The 21,982-nt window shown below is 39.3% G+C and overlaps 1 protein-coding gene across 1 annotated transcript in view; it reads right to left on the bottom strand.

Annotated features, from left to right (window-relative positions):
• ABCB11 (ATP binding cassette subfamily B member 11) overlaps nucleotides 1-20,489 on the bottom strand; it is a 43,271-nt gene extending 22,782 nt beyond the window's left edge. Inside the window, 12 exon segments of the mRNA XM_029084964.1 lie at nucleotides 676-786; nucleotides 1,964-2,077; nucleotides 5,158-5,332; nucleotides 6,070-6,194; nucleotides 7,939-8,110; nucleotides 9,953-10,086; nucleotides 11,014-11,101; nucleotides 12,691-12,932; nucleotides 14,934-14,982; nucleotides 15,078-15,125; nucleotides 16,555-16,576; nucleotides 20,414-20,489. Coding sequence (XP_028940797.1) covers nucleotides 676-786; nucleotides 1,964-2,077; nucleotides 5,158-5,332; nucleotides 6,070-6,194; nucleotides 7,939-8,110; nucleotides 9,953-10,086; nucleotides 11,014-11,101; nucleotides 12,691-12,932; nucleotides 14,934-14,982; nucleotides 15,078-15,125; nucleotides 16,555-16,576; nucleotides 20,414-20,489 — 1,356 coding nt within the window.
• Nucleotides 20,490-21,982: the final 1,493 nt, after the last annotated feature.

The following is a 21,982-nucleotide window of genomic DNA, read 5'->3' as shown; positions in this document are numbered from 1 at the left end:
GCCAAGTTAATACCATTGGAGAACTTGGCAGTAAATCCCCTTTGAAGAACATTGTACATGTATTATGAATGTCTGTTAAAGCATAAATATTAAGAATGTAACAGTGAAATTATGTAGAAAAACCTGATACTTCATATGCTTCTGTCTTTAGAGCAATAACACTCATTTGCTTGTCCAATACTTTGCTTTTCCAAGGAGAATTTGTCAATTCAAACACAGCAGTAGAGAAATAATGGGGTATAGAGCCAATGCTCCTGTACCTTTCCTAGCATTTTAATGGGTCATGCAGCACATCCCCAGGGTAATGGAAGAGTTTTATAGAATCTCCTTGCACTGTTCAGCTCACTACTTTGCATCATATCCTAGCACATGCTCATACAAGTGCATAACTGATTGTAAGAGAAGCTGTATGCAGGTGAATTTGTCTGAAATTACTATGAGTCTATGCTCAGCAGCAAGGAATATGCATGGCAATGGACATGTCAGAATGGTAAAATAAGAAGAATGGTAAGTAGAAGAATGCTTTAATAGAATAATTATTTAGTCTACTTTTAAACAAAGGATCAGGTCTTTTGGAAAACAAGCTCTACTGACAATATAGAAATTGCTGGCAGAACTGGGATATTTTGATTGTTCACACTAACTGTGTTCACAGGATGGATGATGAATAATTACCTTTACGTCTGGTCTGGAGGGATAATGGAATGTTACGTTATGAAATTCAATTTCACCTCGTACTTTATCCAGCTTGTAGCCATCTTCTGACATGCAGTCAATGGTGGGTTTCTAGGATAGAATTTACTGTGTTATTTATTTGCTGTTAAACAGCCAACACTGCTGCAGCAGATAAATATTCCCAATACCATACAAAGCCATTGCACTTCTTTTTGAACAGCACGTGGCTGCACTGAGCCAGCAGTAGGCTCTGCCCCCAGGGCTAGCAGGCAAGGGACATGAAATTGAAGGCCACAGTGATGGGGGAGTTGTTACCTGTGGGTAGTATGGGCAAGATGAACGCACTCTCTTCTCATTTTAGGCTTACTGCAATTACCACTGTCAACCACTCAGCTAGTTTTTGCTGGAACAGAATAGCTGACCGAGTGAGGCATTTTGACTAAGTTAATTTAGCCAGCTTCTCAGGAAAAAATTGGCACTACTTTGCTCATATAAACATTTCCCTATAGCACTGAACAACCAATTCATTGCTGAAAATCTGCATGGTTCACCACTTTGCATTTAATACCTCCATCCTTGCACACCCAGTCCTAAGAGCTGGAATCCTGATTTGAAGTTTTCCCATGAAGTGCTTTGGGTCTCACACACTTTTGGACAGGCTTTGGGTATTGTAGACTGTATTTTTCCAACCACTAAATTTATACAGATATTGAAAGGAATCCTCATCAATAAATGCCAGTGTGTCTCAGATTTTCTCATACAACCTTATTTCAAATATCTATCTGTCTAGGTAATAGTGTGATTAAAATGTGTGACTGCTGCATGACCAATGCCTTGGTCTCATTTTAACTCAAGGTAGTTCTGGGACAGGTGACAGAGGCCACCTTTGCCACTAACGCCAACAAAGCCACATCTTTTGATGCCGTCTGGAGGCTGGGAGCTAGATCGCTGCAAGTTTGGTCACAGGGTGACTATTACTGCCTGCCTGCCTGTACACTTTCCATGGGCCAGCACTGATTAGTAACTGTACATAAGGAGAAATGGGAGTAAGAAACAGCAGTGGTTGAGGTAAAACTTCATTAGTCAGAAATAGGCCACTAAAGAAATCTGTTCAATACCCTCTCTGAGCCTGGGTGCACACCACTACACCTTTCTATTGCACAGTCAATTTTTCTCTAATTGCACTCATTTTTTCTCATTTACACAGTAGATAAAACTACTACCGCTTGAGGTTTATTTAATTATTTTTTCACTACAAAGTGACACAGCTTAGAAATTCATTACTTACTTTATCTATTGTCTCAAAAATGTTTGCTGCAGCCCCACGGCCAGTGGCAAAGGCTTCCAGACAGGGAGATGCCTGGCCAAGATTTAAAGCTCCTACTAAAACACCAAAGAAAACCTGAAGAAATGGAAAAAAAAATTCACAAAATACAATGTCACATTTTTATTACAGTTTAGAGCCTAGGCAAATCAAACTACGGTGGCTTAATAACTTCTTGTGCGTCAGCTGAGCTGCAGTGATTCACTATATAAGCATAATTAGCCCACAAGAAAGCAAACAAATGAATTTTAGAAGGGATTTTCACTGTCTTTCACAACTTCGCTTCTGGGCTGAAGTAAATCAATTTATCTCATATTTGCCCTGGCCTAAAAGCGTGTACACCCAGATATTTACTGAGGTGCCACTGATGTATTTTTAAGTCACTTCAATTTGACTGGGTGCCTGTGCTTTGAAACAAAGGCTGGAACTGAACATTGGTGGCAAGTAGATTATTTTTGAGATGTCTTTTACCAGTAAGCAGATGAGAGGCTACAACAATGCAAAAACAGAAATAAGCTTAAAACACTGTATTAGTCTTTGTATATTGCAGTTCCTGAGTTGTCCACTATTCATAAAACTTCCTTCTGGAGCAGTTAACAGCTACAGAGAATGTTTTTCTCCATCTCACACAGAAACAGCACTGCTACCAGCACTGGATAAGCCAGTATTTGAGGTGAAATTATTCTATCAGTGCAAGTGGACAGTTTCTGTGGGTAGCACATACCCAACATGCTCACTGTTTCGAGTCCTTTTCCAAGAACCGAAGGGAACAGTTACTCACTAGTGTCCCTCTTCTGAAAGCCTCAGGATCCCTTTTGGTCTAAGCCTAGGACAACATGAGAGAAAATGAGCCACAGCATCCACTCTTCCTGGAAGGACTGATGGCTGATGAAGGCAGATGGAGAGATCAAGTACCAAAGGACACTTCAAGAATTCAGCCTTGAAGTCTGGCCTTGCAGATCAGAAGCAAGTGAAGCTGGAGCACAGCAATCAAAATGCCAAAAGCATTTGCTTAAAATTTCATTAAGAGCTTCTAATGCTCCAATTCCTGTGAAGGGGTTTTTATAAAGGTTCTTAAGTGTAGAGAAGAACCATGTAAAGCTGAAAATGTTGGCAATTCTGATAAGAAACATGGTGAACATCAAAAGATAAAGGCTTATTTGCCACTTATAGACTACAGACATGCAAATACATTAATTGTCTGTTCAGGAATGAGCTGCATCATATTGTAAAGGTAGTTTATTCTTCTCAGTGCTAATATACCAGGGTGTGTTTGTCAGAATGAACATTTTTTTCCCTAGCATTTACTCTACTTTACTAGTTTTTCATTTACAGAGGTGGTTTGACAGAGCAGATTATAAAGGTTTGGACAGTGTCTTTGGTGTAGGCTTTTAGTCAATTTTTTGCTTTGTTGTAGCTAATAGTTTGAACATTCACCCTGAGCATTAGAACTGGTGTGTAATCCTTTGTTGTAGTTGGGCAATATCTGAGAATTCTGCTAAGAAGCAATCAAGGACTCAGCTAGCCTTTTGAATATAACACAAGCAGTAGTCAGGATAAGTGGTCAGGGTGTATAAGGAAACACTGCTGTTGAGAAAGAAACAAAAGTACACGGGACTCAGTTCTTCCTTGTACCATAGTGATCTTTACTGAGAATAACCTCATGGCTAAAGTGGAAGAACCTACTGTACACCTGCTTCACACTGCAAATATCTACACTGTGATGTATAGATCATGACATAAGTTCATACTCAGCTTTACTACAAACTAATTTTCTTGTGTGAACAGGTCCCCAAGCAAGTAGGTTATATGCATGTCAGAATCCATCATGAACATGAGAGAGCAGGTTCTATACATGTGATAGAAGAAGGAGGAAAGGCAACGCTTAGTGTACCTCAATGAAGTATGGCTGGAGCACAACAGCCTTCCAGAGACTAGGAAAAGCATGTTTAAATGTTTTGTATCTACAAATCCTCCCTTTGTTTCCCCTGCCAGACTAGGAGTGTATGGTAGAAAACATGAAGTACAAGAAAGATGACTGGGAACTGAGAGAGGAAGGGCAGCATAAGGGATAGTATCTCCATTGATAACTACAATTTTTCAGCTACAGGGTAGCTCCCTGCTGCTTGCCATTTGTCATTTGAAAGCACTGAAGTATAGTTACCACTGCAAGGCAAGGAAATTGCTCACTTTGTGTTTCATAGCACTACTTTGTATCAACTACTAGTGTCAAGAGCAGTTGCAAATGATTTCCTGTGAGGGACATCCTCCTTGAACAGAATGACTCAATTTTACAATGTTCTTGAAGTAATTTACCAAGCTCCATTTAACAGGAAGTTTTGCACTGCATGCTGCTGGTGGTTGGGAACAACCATGGTGTGCAACAGGCAGGGAAGGATCAGAAATAGATGTCTCACCAGAACACCCAGGACTTACCAAGGTTCAGGAAAAAATTACTCTGGGTCTCGCCTGGAGCCTGCCATTTGGGCAGTTCTTGCTTAAAAGCAAATAACCCAAATATCTCTAGATGTTGGTTTTATTGCATTTAGGTCATCAGTGTACAGAAGTGGATGCATGAGTGCCATGCAGGTTAGTATGGTTTTTATATACATTGCAGGACCCACAGCCATGCGTGTTTTTATCAGTGTATGTGTTTACGTACTCTTTGTTATCTATAGAGCTGGGTGGGCAAGAATCAACAAAAAATGGTGATTCAAAGGAACAGAAATTGTTAATGAGAGTGAGGTCAGATTTGATAAAACTTTCTTTGGTCAGGTTTCTCTTTACCACAATAAGGTTCTTCATCACCAAGTAAGTTCTTCAGAGAAGGCAATATCCCAGAAGCCACATGCTGACCCACAAAATGGGAAAGCTAGTTTCAGGCCTCCACCAATTGTGTAGTAGGCTCTCAAACAAATGCATTATTCTGATTGCAGTAGGCAGCATTTCTAATCTTTAAAATAAACATGGAATTTTTTAAAAATCTTATCCAGGGGTGCCATATAGTTTCATACATATACTAAGTAATGATCTTTAAAAGATGCATCTAGTGTTTGTTACCACTGAGCCACTACATACTGCAACACTACAAATATGTGTTCCAGAATCAATGTTTTAAGAAGCAGTCCAGAAAAGTTGCATCAAACTAAAATGGGTACCTGTAGAAGAGTGCCAGGTGAATACTCTTCTTCTTCAAGGACAAGTTTAGAGCCATACCAAAAGGCTAATGCATAACACAGGAAAATTATAAGCCACATGTAACCAGTGAATAATCCCATTATTATTCCTTTTCGAATTCCCCAGTGCTGAGCAAACACCAGATTCTTATCGTATCTGTAGAAAGAGGGAAAAATAAAAGGGGATGACATGAAATTTAATAGAAAATTAAAAACTGGCAAAGACCAGCAAAATAAGTCATCTTCAAAGACTGACTGTTAGCAGAGGGTTCACATAGGGTTGATATCCCTCTCTCTGAAGTGAGAGACCACTGCTGAAACCTGCAATGCTCCCAGATAATGAAATCCTTGTATACTCTATGTAATAAGCACAAGAAATGCTCCAGACAGTGCAGATACCTCACCACGAAGTCTGGGGTTTTAGCAGAGTAATATGGGATTTGAGAATCTGGACAATGTTTCAGAGCACGTCCTATAGCCATGTTACGTTTTAAATGAATTTAAGAGGAATTTGCAGCTTAATATCATCAAATCATCATGTCTTGCTGGAAATAGTTCTCTTACTTAGCCTGAAAGTACATAAAGTTTTCAGATGTGCTGCAAAGTGATATATCAGAAAATGTTTAGGGGAAAATTTGACAGTAGGTTCCTACAAGTGGGAATGACATGAAGATAGTATTGCTGATGTTTTATTTCAGTGATTGACTGAATTATGATACTGGTTTGCATATGTAATGTTATTTGAAACCTCAGTTTCTGTAAAATACATGCATATAATTCAGATGGTCATTGTTGTAGAATTTAGAGACTAATTGCCATGACTCTGGAGTGCATTACAGCATTATGTTGCTACAGGAAAAAGAAATCAGAGACCTTACAATTGTCCAAACAAACCTTTCAACTTCTTTCTTCTCCCCACCAAAAGCAGCTACTGTTCTGATGGATGAGAGCACTTCATCAGCCACAGCTCCAGCTTTTGCATAAGCCTTTAATTCTCGGCCTGTTAGTTTCGCCACAGCCTAGAAAAGTGTAAGAATTGCTGGTTACACCTGAATTGTAGGTGCAGACAAGGACAGCGATAAGCAGTGCTCTGCCTGTGGTCACCTCCTCTGCTCTGAGCAGATTTTTACTAGGCATGCTGCACACTCAAAGATCTCTGTCTTCTAGTATTATGGCATATACCTCTGTAGCATATGTTTTGTAGAATAGTTATCCCTCTGGCCAACAGCTCTGCTCCAGGTAGCTAGAAAGAACAGCTGACAACACCTGCTTTCTCTCCTTGCTGCTAGCTGGGCTTAAGCAAACTGAGTGAAGATTTGTGCATCATGGGAGGAAGCAGGAGCTTAAATGGCAAGAGCAGCCCTTTAGCCACTGTGGCAGAGCCCAGCTTCAGGAAGAAGAGGTAATTGCACCAATGGGGGACAATGGAAACAGATGTTTTCCATCACTGTACTTTTTTTCTTGGGGTGATAGCAAACAGGTCCCTACACAGCAGCCCAGTGCACACTGGATGCCAAAAGCTTACTTAGGCTCAAAAAATGCTCAAATTAATAGAAGAAAATATAGTCATGTAGAATTCTACACAAGGATACCACATTGGCTTGGTACTGACATATCACTAGAAATTGTAAAGCGTCATTATTTGCTTTCTCTCTTCAAATACCCTACCCCAGGCATCTATTAGCCACTTCTGGAGGCGGAAAACCAGGCTAGATTGACCTTGGGTCTGTTTTCTTTATGGTGAAAAACAAGGACTTGGGTTGGAAAGGCTTATAAGAAGGAAACACTTAACAGTGGATATGTGAAAAGAAAGATGGGGACAGAGAAATCAGAATGAAAAGGGGGAAAATTACAAACATAAAGGGGAATATACTCAGAAAGAAATTGCAATGAAGGAAAGAGGCATTTGGGGGTTTATTTCATTCCCTGCCAGAATTCTGTTCTCCCACTTCACACTGAGGCATTATTCATGTCATCTATTTGCAGCCAGCAAGGTGCTAAAGGAGAGCAGGAAGACAATAAATTAGTCAGAGTTACAGTAGATGTTTGATAGCAAAATGATAGCAAACAGTTCTGACATGGAAGAAATGAGACAGCCAAAGGGCTGAACCCAACCAAAGAGCAGAGTGTGAGACAGTGCAGAGGAGGAGCAGGAACTGCCCAGCCCTGCTGGGTGTGGGATAGGAGGTGAGAGAGCAGAGGATCCTGCAGTTTTGCTCTTCACTGTCCTACCTCTGCACAGTGACAGAAAGTTTGTAAGGAGCAGGTGGAGGAGCAGAACAGGAACAACTGGGAGAGGACGCAGCAGCTGCCAGCAGCAGGGACAGCTTAAGGTAAGTTTGAGCAGTTGTTTTCAACTATTTTACAGCTCCAAAACTTGATTGTCTCTAAAAGCCCCTTCTACATATAGAAATCAAGCCCTGTGTCTAGTAACCATCTAAACCAGATGTGTAGTAATAAAGAGAAGATGCAGGCCAGGTTCTGATCTCAGCAACCATAATATCCATCCACAGGACCCAATAGAAGGTATGCTTACACTCCTGTTTTAGAAGCAGGGTATATTATTCTGTGAATCAGAATAAGCTAAGCAGGAGCAAAGCCCACCTCCTTGCTCCCCCACTCCCAATGCTGCTGTGACCATAATGTGCCTCTTGATTTTAAAGGGGTGTAATAGCCTTCTCTTCCACCATTCCTCCCAGCTCTCTATGGTATGACCTTCCTTGCTCATCATACCTCAACATGACCCTCTCACAATTCACTTACCAAGCCATAGACAGCTGCTCCAACCCCAAGCAAAGGGCTGACTGCAATGATAACCAAAGTCAGTTTCCAGCCACTGACAAATCCCAGTAGGAATCCACAGACAAAGGTGGTTAAGCGCTGGATAAAGATTGCTACTTGGTCAGCAATAGCCTCATTAATTTTGTTAACATCACTGGAAAAAAAACCCCAACATAAACAAACAAACAAAAAACAACAGCAAAAAAAACCAACAGAAGATTAGTGAGTATACCTTTTATTTGCATTGCAGGTCTTGGCCACAAACTTGGGTTTAGTTGCTCTGCCTTGGACAGGGCCCTTCCTCACCCCTATTCTTTCCACTGTCAACCCTTCCAAAGACCCTGGGCTACAGTTAGAACACCTGGTGCCTTTGCAATGGAAGAAGGCTTTTATGCATTAATACTGCAGAGACGATACTGTCTTTTCCCAGGAAAAGTCATCCTGCCAGCAGACTCATTCACTAGCTGGTTCAAAGGAAGGGGCAGAGACATCACAGCTGGTTGCAGCTATCTGATAATAGAAAAGCAGTGCAGCTGATATGGCATTCTTCCCATCATGGGGCACTGATAATGTACCATACCACCTTGCTGAGGATACAGGAAAAGGGAGGAGGGCTGTAACTCTCTTCTAGTTCTACCTTCCACCACTCCCCAGTTCCTCTCTCCACTGTACCAGGTAGTTTGTTCTCTAAATGAGAGGGAGAGTGGGAAAACTGAGGAAGGCTACTTTATCACTGGAGGCAGTGAGAAAACATGACAGCTCTATCACATGGGGGATAGTGGTGCAGCAGTTAACAGCGTTTGACCCCTAGGCAGCTGCAGACATCATTTGTTCTCTCTCATGCATTGCCAACACAGACAAATGTCTTAAAGCAAAACAGTCATTATACTTCTGCCACTCTTGGCTACTACCTCACCCCTGACGTTAGAAGATGGGAACTCCTGGAACAAATAGGAGCAAGTGGTGTTGAGATTTAAAGTGTAAAGTTGTTAGCTCATTGATATATCAAGTGAAATTACAGTCCTCTATTGAAAAATTTAAGAGAGTTCAGTTGAAGAACATGTTTATATTTCTTCTGGAGAATGTTTTTTGCAGTTAGAAAGCAGGCACAGGACAGTGTTGCTCAAAAAAAACCATGGAACTAATTGTTATTTATTAGACAAATACATGCTCAGCTCCTATTTTTTGCCAGAGGAATTCCTCACAGCAATTTACACTTGGCATTTATTCTTCATAAAATGAACACCACAGAAAATCATAAATACCACTGGGCAGTGAGTAAAGGCAAATAAAATCCCCTTCAACCACAGAAAAATCTTCTGCAGATGTGACTACTATTATGGCAGGCACGCCTAAGAACAGGGAGCCATCTAGAGTCATCACATTCACCTCGCAGCTGCCTTCAGCCTGTAAACAGGAACCACTAAGAAAAGGAGCAAGCCTTAAACTCTGCATTTCTCAGGGTTAAATGTTTACACAAGATAAGAAGGTTTCTCCGTCTACCTGAGGTCCTTTTCAAAAGGTAGGTGCTCGAACCTTCTTTAGCAGAAGATTAAGCAAGTCTCACTCTTCTCTTTTAAAATCCAGTACAAGCAAAGTGTGCCCCTAATGTAATTTACCTTTCTGGGAAGTGAGAGAGGGTTCAGGAGAGTGTGCAGTGGCATCCAAATTATAGATTACTCTGAAAGAACTGGGCACAGGAGGAGAAGGGAAGAATAGGACAAGCTGGCAAAAAAACCCACCACCCAAAAACCCAACAAAAAGACCCCCACATTTACTGACAGACAAGGCACAAAAGTGAAATAATTGTGGCTTAACAGTTACGGCACTAAGTTCAAAGATGGGGGAAATAATCAGCCTAGTCCCTGCTGCCAGAAACATAGCTATATTTTCTATTAGAAGGCGTCTATCAAATTGCCTAGTTATTGGCACTCTGTTGTGTTTGGAAGGAAGTGCAAAATGTTCTCTGCAGCATGTTTTTTTCTAGATTACTTACTCAGAAATTCGGGTGTTCAGTTCTCCTACAGATGTACAGTCAAACCAGCCTATATCCATTCGCATTACTTTCCTGAAATAAGCTTTCCTGATTTTCTGTATCTGACGAGCTGCAGCCATAACCCAAAAGCAGATCTGGGAAGAGCACAACGTGGCTGATAAATTGCAGGAAAAAGTTTTTTTACTTCCAACAAATGGGAAAAAACAATTTGGCTAAAATGGGAAGGAGCAATTTGGCTATCAATAAATTATTGATAAAATTACTATTCAGGTAAAATATATTCTAGCCACACAGACATGATAGTTGTTTTGTGCCTTTGGTCTTTAAATAATCCAACAATTTTATCAAGCATTTGTCTCAGTTCTGATAGGCTGAGAGGAGATGCAAATTAAATTACTTGTGCTGTTACATGAATGTCCTATGGATCAAAGTTTTTCCATCTACAGCTGTAACTAATATAGGGAAGGCAGTCATCCCACCCCAGCAAAACTCGGATAGTTTTCAGGAAGGACAATGACATGTGATTTTTTGTGATTATAAAAAAAGCTTCAAAAGCAGCAGACCCTTTAGCAGATTATGCAAGAATCATCCAAGCTCATCTCAGTCATAAGGACTGAACCATTACTACAGAGTATATAGCATTCTTCTCCAACGGTAGTTTTACACTAGTATTAGTCTGTATTATCTCTATAATAGAAACACAGGGCTCAACACAGTTGAGATGCCCTCTGGGAATCTGCATGACCTTCAGCTGTTATTTTGGGAGGGCATGTGGATTCCATAGTAACCACACTTGAGCAAGTATTTCTTGTGTTGTGAAAGGAGCAGCATGCATTTGTCTCACTGAGTAAAATGTATCCTTGTAAAAAAGGTATGCATGCACAAATCCAAGGTCTCAGATTGCCAGAGCTAACCTATTTCAGCTGAAACAATGAGAACTGAAAGCAACTGCTCTGCTCAAATGGGCAGCTGACCAGGCAGTTAAAGGGAAAATAATTATTATGAAATTAATAATTTAGCGATTTAAACTTTGAAATCAAAATAGGGAACAAAATACTGACTTGGAGGTATCCTAACAGAAGTACAGCACAACCAATTCCTGCATAGTAACCTGCAAACTTGGTCATTTCTTGTTCAATGTCCAGCAGCCTGAAAAAAAAAAATTAAAAGAGTTAGCAATACTGTTTTAATTTTCTCACAGATTTCTAATCTGATGTTTCTTCAAGTTAGAGTAACGTCAGTTGGCAAGTCAGCTTGTTTTGATAACAGAGGCATTGTTTCCCAATACTGAAGCCATAACTAGCAGTGGCTGGTTTGCTTGCTGTGCCTGTTGCACAGGGTAAAATGCTGGCAGGTACCAGGAAATGCTCTGGCATCCTGGAGAAGCCCTGCAGGCTTTCAGAAACCCCACCAGACTGCATGCTCTGAAACAGCACGGGTGAGAGGGTGTTTCAGGGAACAGCTGCCCAACGAGGTTCATTAGGTGTTGAATGCACTTGCTTTGTGCCATTATATCAACTAGTAACACTTAGATTTAAGAAGTGTTTGACAGAGAAATGAAGGCTGCTCAAGTCAATTAAAGTATTACTTTATAGCATAAGCTTGCTAATCTGAAATGATCATTTCTTTTAACTCAAGTAGGAGTATTAAATTACTCCTAATATCAGTGATGGACATTGAGTTGCTGCTATTGCATTTAGATTATTTGGGAATAGGCATTTCAGGTCATTATCAGTTATGCATTTAGACAACTTTTTAAAAACATACTGCAGGCAGCAAATTTTGTTCTGTTTACCCAGAATTTGGTACACTGAAATTTTATGTCAAAAGGGAACACTATGCACCTGACATGATCTCTTGCAAAAAACAATCATGGAAACAACCCAGGTACTTGACACAAACATGCGATACCATTTAAAATGTTTTAATGTATCCTGTCTGGTGTGTAGTTGTTGCTTCAGAAGAACAGAGGTCTGTAGCAAATCCTGTATTCTATCTGCCTGCCCCATCTCAGAGGGCTGGCTTGGACAGCCTGGAGCAAATACATCTAGGAATGTGAATCACTTCTCATGTGCTCTGCATTCCAGAGACCTTTAGACAAGTTACTTTTAATTCTAATTAAATATCTAATTAAATGTCACTCAGAGATTAGAAAACTCTTGGAATGATGCCCTGAAAAATGAGCCTTAGGAAAGGTTACAGGTTCAAATTTGGCTTTGACAGATATTTGTATCTGAATTAATCATCTAGACTCCATTTATTATAGTTAATGGAATGAAACAGGCACTCTTATAGGGCAGTTCATCTAACCTGCCTTAGACATCTCCCATAAGCTAAGATGAATTGCATTCTAGAAGTGCTCATTTCTCTTCAATGACTAAAGTTTAGCTAACTTGCTCAGAAGTCAGCAGGTACCTATAGGTACCTAAGTCCTAAACCAGAATGACCAGAAGTCATTATCACCTACAGTGTCATCAATCAGCTTAATGAACTCAAATGTGTAGTAGAACAATCATCATCAAAGACTATCCTTGCTGACATCTATAGCTGAAAGACCAAAACCCAAGCTGACTTTCCCTACCTCCAGCTCAGAAACAGGACTCTGTAACAAGAACCATGTCCCTTTTCTGCCTTATGGTTAGAAAATACAAGGTTTGAAGGCTGGACTTAAACTGGCAATACATTCTCGGGCAAGCCATAATAATAAAGGAAAAGAAACAAATATATCTACTACTTACCCACATCTTATTGTGACATTCTTTTCATTCTGATGAATAGTACCATTAATCCACACTATGGTGTTATTTACACATGTCTTGCCTGGGTCTTTAAGCTCTTGCATTTCAATGTCATATTCAATAAATGTGTCTGCCATTGCACCAAACACAAGCAACACAGCTGGCTGGGCTGCTCCATGAACAATAGCACAGAAACTACCAACAGCCATCATTAAAATTTCCATAGATGAAGAAAATCGAAACTAAAGAAACAGGAAAAAAATACAGTCTTTGCTGAGAGCCAGTCTTCATGCTGCTTGTATACCAATAAATCATTAATCAGGTGGATCAGATACAAAAATAATCCTTTTTAAATTTCAGAATTATCTTCAATACAGAAAGAAGATAAATCTCTCTCTCCAATCTAATCTAATTGCACCTGTGATTGTAGCCTCATAAATTATTATGAGCTCCCTTTTAGTTGACAGCAGAATCTGACCATGTGAATGAATGTATTGTTATAAAACATTAATAGCTCGATATCATTCCACATTATCATAATTCCAGAAACCAGCTAAAAGATTAAGAATAGTAATTATAATTCATATATATAATCTGCTTTGCAGATTTCCTGTGGGGACAGAGGGAGACAGAAGGGAGGAAAAAGCCTTAGGGCATTATGCAGAATCTCTGCATAGAGTTAGCCAGCTTCTCAAAAGCCTGGGTTGCTGTGGTAGAAAGCCAACTCAGTATCTCAGAGCAAGTTCTCATAATTACAAAACACGTTGGCTGAGTCAGGCAGCGGAGCATTGGCTCTTAATCTGGGAGAAATGTATAGAAATATGACATAGTGTGCAGTAAAAAAAAGGATTGAGCTAAGCCATATTACCTTACATTTGCCATGGGCCAAGAGCATGTACACATGCAGCTGGTGACTCAACTAAGATAGAGCAACTTAAGTTACCTTTGTCATGATTGTGTGATGTCTAATTCTCAGGTTGAAGTCATGCGTAAACATATAGATCAAACTGTCCATGTGGAACATCAGTATCAAATGCTATATATTTTTAAATAGGAGTGTAAAGAGGAATCATAGCCTGGTGAAGAACCTGTCCAGGTTCTGTAGGTGCTATAACATGTCTAAGAGAAGAAAGGGTGGGAATTTGGAGCACATATGGAAAAGGGGCATTAAGGCAGAGACAAGATGAAGGGAAAAACAAGTAGGTTAACATAAAAGAGAAATAAATAAAAGGCCTTTCTACAAAAAACATCAGAAGAAAACTGTAGCACTACCACTGTTTTGCAAACCTTGCTCATGAGAAGTCTAGGAATTCCCTTGATTAAAATAAACAAAAACAAAAAAAACCTCCCACACAAACAAAAAAACCCAACAAAAACCACACACACAGAAAATGCACAGATATGTGTTATCTAATAACTCAGCACATCTAGTGCAAAGATACTGTGCTTACCCACTGCACTTTAGGACTTAAACATCTGTGCAAAAGAGGTTACAGAATTCAAGACTCTGCTTGACAGACATAGCCCCTTGTGTGGACAGTCTGTTCTCTCCACTCAGCTAAGACTGGAGACACTTAGCCAGGCAGAGTACAAGCCACATGGATATAACCGCACTGGCCCAGTACTGCAGTCAGGACCACAGTAGTGTGAACACATTACAGGCTAATTGCCTAGACTACATGCAAAACAGGAGTAATAAAACCTCCCAGATGCATGCTGCTGGGTTGGACACCTCTCTGCTACATTAATTTTAAAATTTAGATGCACCGTATGGGATTCCAAGACCCATCAGAAGCTAGACATACCATACAGTATTGTGCATTTCCAAGTTCCTACAGTTACCAAATCTTCTAATACCCATGGAGCAATTAAAAGGAAGCTAAATTATCTGTTAAATATCACACAGCAAGTTTTTGGCAGAAATAAGAATGAGCCAAGGTCACCTAGACCCCTGCTGTGCATCTGAACTCTTTTCTTTATATCTACCTGTAGGCTCAGTATAATGTGTTTAATAGACAATGATTATACAAATATCAATAAACAACAATCAATACCAAGGTGACAAAATTACAAACGTTCTATTAAATTCCTATTGACTTTAATGACAGAATTTCATGCCAAATGGTTTAATCCTTAAAACTTTGACTTAGTCACAGCTATTCTCCAAAACAACCATATAGATTATTGTCACTTATTCTGCAGCACAATACACATAAAATATTTATAGCCACAGCTTTCATTACCAGCTGAAAGAAGCCAACACGAATAATGTTTTCTTTCTTTTCTGATGACCTTCAAGAACAGAAAACATAAAATTATAAACTTGTATTTTAGTATATATTTTCTTCTATATGCAAAGATAGTACACAGAATTGAACTTAACTCACTTTTTACTTTTCTTCTCTATAAAAGGTTCTTCATATGTATATAAATTCCTAGCAAAAAGAATAATATTTTACATTAATTCTTTTATTCTCTTGTTTACTTCTCTGAAATTACATTTTAGAGATAATTTGCCCAGAATTTTAAGGGACAAGCTGTTTCTTTCAGATTTCTTTGGAACTTGTGATTTGATGGTTCTTTTAAATTTTAGACTGGGACTGGAATGGAAGTTAGGTTAAAATGATCTGAAGGTTTACGCTTTGTTTCATAAGAAGCTCCTCAAAATACTGTTGCTATAATGCAGGTTGTGAGTTCCTGGAGGTCAGTTAGAGAAAAACCTATCATCCAAATTTTTGGCTAGTCCTTTCTTTAAGACAGCAAAAGGTCCTGTTCCCATTCCTTCTTATATTGCCTTTATGTTCATATGTCCCTAGTGGCAGAAGATTCTCTCAACCTACCATACATTTCTTTTTTCAGTGCTCACATTATGTGTTGCTATTCTGTATGATCAGTTAAAATCTGAAGGACTAGTTGCACCATTATGGATGGAATCCATACTATAGCAGGTAATTATCAGCTGTGTACATTCAAGTGATGAATGGGTAGGGATTGTGAATTTGGATTTTTTTTTTTTTTATGAAACAAATGAATTCAAGCTATATTTTTCATGAACAATTTTCAGAAATTAGATCCCAGAAAGCATAAAGGAAGCTTCATATCTGTAGTAGATAGGACCATACATGTGTTATATATGCAAGTCCAACAGAACTCGGGTTTCAAGATATGTACAAGGACCATGGTGGACCCTGAATACTGGGCTGGTGCTCTCTGAGATGGACAACCTGACAAAACAAAAAATTAAGATATGTTCTTGCTTTCTTATTCTAAAAGTAGTTCTCAGCCTGTGTACACTGTGTCAGAAAGAGCTGACATAAATTACAGCACTCCTTAGGATGTCCAGTCTGCTACAGAGTTGTCCCAGGATCTAGGAAAAAGGAGGCTCTTAACCCCATTCAAATTTCAGATTATAGCTGAAGGTCAAGGTCTTTAAGTCATTTCACAGCTTTTAACTATCTAGAATTCGATATTTAAATCTTAATATCTGAGTTCAAATTATGTGAGCTAATTCCTTTTATTTTAAAGTCTCACAGTTAAGCTTTAAGATAAATTAATCAAGATTGATTAAAATTGCTGAAAAATTCATTTTTCAAACTAAAAGCACTAAAAAAAGATAAATTTGAACATCAAAAATATTTTTAGAAGAAAGACTGTATTTTGCTGCCATTACTCTGTGTTTTTAAAGGTTTCTAGGACTGTTTTGGTCTAGTGTGTCAGTGGTATGAGATAAGGCAGTTCAACTCCTAGAGCACAGCTTTTTATTAAATAACATATATTCTATAAATGCATCAATTTGATCCAATGACATTAACTTATTTGGACATTCCTAGAAATACTAACTGTCCATTTGTGTACATGACTTACTCTGATTTCCTGAAGCTGTTACCTGTTAGGGAAAATAAATGCACAGTCTAGTTAATAATTATTGTTAAAGTACATAATCTTCTGTAGACATGTGAAACATAAACCCTAGAACCCCATGGGACCTGATCATTCCTGAGTTACAAGCATCTTGTTCCCCCTGATACACCTAGCCAGGGACATGAACTGACATGGGTCCAAAAATTCCCTGGTAAGTTTATATAAATTTATGTCTGCTTTCTCTTGAAGTAGTAGTCTCAAGTTTTCAGTCCCCCAGATGACAAAATAGTTTTCACTATATACATTATTCAAGACTATTGCCAAGAGTCAACTCATTTTCATTCATTGCAAACTGCTTGTTAGTATTCAGCTAGTTCTCTTGGACACTGTCTCATCAAGGAATACTACTCTTCTGGCAGTCCATGCATGCTCCCTGAAAGGAGGAGCAGTAGCTCTTCACTTTTGCCTTCCGACAACTTAAGAGACTGCAAATCCTGTGGAAGAGGGGCGGCTGTGCCCCTGGAGGGTAAGATGAACTTGTCACACTGATGTGTATTTGGGGGACACTCTCTAAGGAGCCACAGTTTAGAGAAACTGAATTATACTACAAGATATAATTATGCAACTCCTTAGTCCCCAGAACAGGTCTGGATTTAGCTCCCTTTCAAGAGATGTTCTTAAATACATCATACGTAAAGCACAGCTTGTGTTTGCAGGGGGCCCAAAGAAGAAGTGCCATCATAAGGGCTGATGTAGAAAATATTTGCTGTACATCACTTCAGATGACAACGAATTAAAGACCTAATTTACAGCACAGTTTGGATAATCTAAGGGCACTGGGCATATGCACCTTGCTCATTTACGATGCACTTGGCAGCTCAGCACCAGGTTCAGAATCATGGTATGCTTTTCAAGCAGTGCCTTCCTTTCTTCACATCTAGTGACACAACACGGATCATGCAGAGGCCCGTCCCACAGAGTAAACACAGAGGAACTTTAGATCACAATTCACAGATGGTGCAAAGAAGTCACTGCAACCACAGATTCTCCATGCATCATTTCCCTACTCAATGGAAGAAGACTCTTCCACTGTCTCCAGGGTTTTGCATTTCCCAATGTTAGGTGGAAGCAGTTTGAGACTGAAGGAACAGCTGATTACATTTCCTTTTGGGGGTTAATAAGACATCTTTATTTGGCTTTAGCTAACAATGACTTTATTGGGTTTATTCTGCTCTGTTTGTTACCCAGGGATGGTAAAAAGAAAAGAGTCAATAAGGACATATGTCTATCCCAGGAATCCCAGACGTTTTCCAGAAGTGCTTTATTTTGTAAAAGAATCATTTAGTGTTAGAAAAGAGCTGGTTGTGAAGGAAAAAGAGACATCTCTTTGCAGTTTTTGAATTTTTGGCAGCCGGTAACAGCTGTAATAGTTTGAAACCATTTCTAGAAGATTGTCCAGGCTTTATCAGAAAAGATAAGGTTTAGAGAAAGCTTTCTCTGCAGGCTGATAACGCAAAGTGTTTTGCAAAAAATGAAGGAATTGGCTACTGGGAGGAAAATGAGAGAAACAAAAGAGTCTGGTGAAATAGCTTTATGAGTCATATCAATTTAGAGAGCAAAATAAGCATTCTCCAAAGGTGAAGAAACCTTAATCTATGAGCTTGAAGATGGAAACAAGACTATATCAGTGCTATTCCAGAGTGTGAGGGACTGCGAGCCAGCTCTTGTGGGCCAGCAGTTTCTAAGCAGGAGGAGAATTTGGAATGACATTAACTATGCTTAATTTGAAAGAAAGAAACAGATGAGTAACAGTCCACACTGCTACAACTGAAAAAAATAGAAAAAGAGGACAGAATATGATTTTTATTGAAAAGAATGTAGGGAAGATGAAAGAATTTATTAACCCTAAAGAAAAAAGCTATACTAATCTTTGAATGCTTGAAAATTTCTGAAAGCAGAATGAAGGCTCTTTCATAAATAAACAAAATTTCTAAAGAAATTTTACAATTTGAAAAAAGTACAGAATCAAGGAAAAGCTGAAGAACATTGTCAAGAACTTTATTTTTTACTTGTATTGTGAGAACACAGTAAAAGTTAAGCCTGATGAAATCTGATACTTGATTCAAGTGATGAAAAATTGTATTTGCCAGGCTCCCAAATAAGGCTGGCTCTTAACAACACCTACAGATGTAGTGTTCTAGGGTTGATCCAGAGAGGGCTAGTTCTTACCAATCTGTACAAAAGATGGTTATTGAAACAAACCTCACTGGAGATTACAGAGCAGAAGAGATCAATCAGTAGAATGCCAGTGGGGTTTTAAAGCAATGATGTTTGCTTTGGGAAAGGTGCTTTAGCAGTTCGACAAACTGCTCGCTACATTAAGCAGAAAACACAGTGTGTTTCAAAGCAAACTGAGAAAGCAGAGGCAAACTCATTTGGATAGGAAAAAAACAAAAAACAAAACCAAAACAAAAAAAAAAAACAACAACTGTGAAAAGAGGAATAGCTTTGGTCCCAATAGAAAGTCTTTTGCCAAAATCCTACAAGTAAAAGTGATAAGTATATAAGACAAACTAACAAATGAAAAACAAATCCTTAAACTGCCTTAGATCTGAGCTGTTGTCTAGGCAGGGAAAATAATTCACTGTAACTCAGTGTAGTATGGTTTGCTTTGATTTCTTTTGTTTGTGAAAAATAGTTCCGAGAGGGACTGTCTTTCAACATGAGTCCCCAGTTTTGTGGAGATAATCTGTCATAAAGTATTTAAAGTGAAATAAAACTGCATAGTCTTTGTTGTTATCCACATTGACTGTTCTAACAATACATCTGATGAATTAAAAGAAAGAAAAAAACAAAAAACAAGATAAAAAAGCATTCCTACTCCTCAAGCTGTGTTTTGTTCAAAGCCAACTTGAAAGCACCCATATTTGTGATAAAGCAAGTGAAGATGGGAGTGAATGCCACATTTTTAAATCCCAATAAGGCCAATGTTTAGAACACAGGCTACTTCATGCATGGTCTGAAGAATTTCATTGGGTCCTAGGAGAATGTTTTTATTGAAAGCTTAAACACTTCCAGTACTAGGCTAGAGCTATCAGGGAATTTGAAAATACAAAATTTATTTACACTTAGGGAATCTGGTGATATATGAGTGCTGGAATCCTTCTGTGAACCCTTTTTACTCTATGTGAGGAGCATGTACACTGCACTGTATTGCAATTTATCTTCCATTATGGGCTACTGCTTTGCTTTCCTTTGTACCTTACATTCAGTATAAATATTTAACACCTCTCTCTTTGTCTGCTTTTCTCAAGTCTTATAAACAGAACTTAAAATATCTAGCAGTTTCTCTTCAGGTTTTTCCTTGACTCTTGCTGTATTGGATTGGCCAAATGGAAAAGTGCACATTGCAAAGGAAAAATGGAATAAAAGAGGAAAAGCTCTGATGAGGAGAAGGAATGCAGATCTTCACATAGCAATAGCTCATAAGAATTCTGCCTAATAGAAGGATGACTACAGTCTGTAATCTGCTGTTGAAAGCAGTTCTAGAAACTATGGAAGACAGAACTTATTTTTTTTTCCCAGTAAGGGCCCTTTACTTGTACACCAAAGTGCTGAGTATAAAAACCTAGGTAGATACCGTGAACTTGTAGGCTGATAAGTAAAGATTGTCTGTAAGTAGGGATTGTTATGTGTGGTTTTTACAGAAAAGTTGTTTTGCAGGCAGCATACCCGTAACAGCAGGGCAGGTACCACATAACGCTACATTTATTCCACAGACTATTTGCTCCACTTAGGCCACCCACTACCTATTTTACATGCTTTATAAAATAAGGAGCTGACTGAAGAATAAACTTCTTACCTTTGCCATCCAAGTCAAAAGCATAGTTATCCTCTCCCAATCTCTTGATGCTACGCAGAACAACAGGGTCAGACATGATGATTAGTTGCTTAAATCAGAAGTCCTGAAGAGATGGGGAGGAAGAGTATCAGCATACATTTGTCTGTGAACATACAACAATATTATGTTTTGCTTACCTCAGTTTTGCACTCATTATCCTAGGGCAATGTCACTGATTACAGCACAGGTTATAACAGAATAGATGTCTCAGACTCAGTGAAATTACAAAGTGGAAAAATACCTCAGAGAAGTGTGCCAAACTCGCCCCTAAGTGCAAAGCCTCAGAAAGGCTTCAGTGCCCCCTGTCTTGGGTGAGGGCAGATCCACAGAGCTTTGCTGCCTGCTGCAAATGTCCCCATTAATGGCTGTATTAAAATAAACTACCACTTTTGTGCAGGTGATATCCACAGGTTATAGACTGAGATATTAATATGACAGATCCTGCCTCAGTCACGAGGGAGCAGCAGGCAGGAGACCTGTCCCTGCCTTGTCCCATCCCATCTGGCAGCCACCAGCAGGACTATGACATGGAGACAACTGGGGGACAACAGAGGTGGCTGGTGGGGACCCCAAGGCCACACCGACATCTGCAGCATCACCACCACTAGCTGCACTCCCACAGTTCTTGGCTGGGGTGAGTTACCCTGCAGACCTTCTCCTCTGGACAGGTTTATTCCTAACTAGTCACACTGACATGGTGAGCAAATGTCATACATGAGAAGAAACAAGGAGACGAAGTTCACACTTTTTTGCTAAAGAAGCACTTTTGTGAGGCAAAATCTGACAGTAGCACTAGTTTTGGCCAGACAGGCCCAGCATCCAAGATGGCACCTGGGGGTAAATGCTGCAGAAGCCCTCCCCAAAACATGTCCTTTCCTAACCAAAGTCACCTCATCCACACCTTTGTTTAATGTAATGCATCCCGAATCATAACTACAATACCTTATTCCAGGCATTAAACATCAATATTTGTATGTTTATACTTCCATATAAAGCTCTCACAACTTCTCATTTTATGTATATTACAACACATTCAGATATCAAAGCTTTAAGATCTTTCACCCAAATTACACAAGAAGTCTTCTGTATAAAAGATATATTTCCACAGATACTTTGTTACACCACGCGACTTCCCAGACAGCTGAGTTTTTGCCTATTTAGCCCTCTAAAGGAACCACTTCGTTTCTGCCAATAGTATTAACACTAACAAAATCCTTCATATTGGCAGTAGCTGTGGGTTTAGCCACAGCTGGGCAGTTTCTTACAAGTGGGAAGGGCTGAAAAGCAGCTTGGCTCTGAAATTACCATAGGATGAAAGAAATACACCCATTCCTAGATCCAGATGGAGCAACATAACAGGAGCCAGTCCAGTGGTTCAGGATGTGTATGAAGTCCCAACCTTTCATTTTTATTACTTTTCCTTCCAAACTGGTTTTCAAGAACTGCTCACTCTCAATCAAATTCTTTTCTTTTTTACCCTCTTCTCCTGAATTTTATGGGTGCATCTCTTGGCACATCACCAAATCACCA

Source organism: Antrostomus carolinensis, unplaced genomic scaffold (assembly GCF_000700745.2).
Source record: "Antrostomus carolinensis isolate BGI_N321 unplaced genomic scaffold, ASM70074v2 scaffold8575, whole genome shotgun sequence".
NCBI classification, from domain to species: domain Eukaryota; kingdom Metazoa; phylum Chordata; class Aves; order Caprimulgiformes; family Caprimulgidae; genus Antrostomus; species Antrostomus carolinensis.
This window is presented reverse-complemented; position numbering and strand designations above follow the sequence as displayed.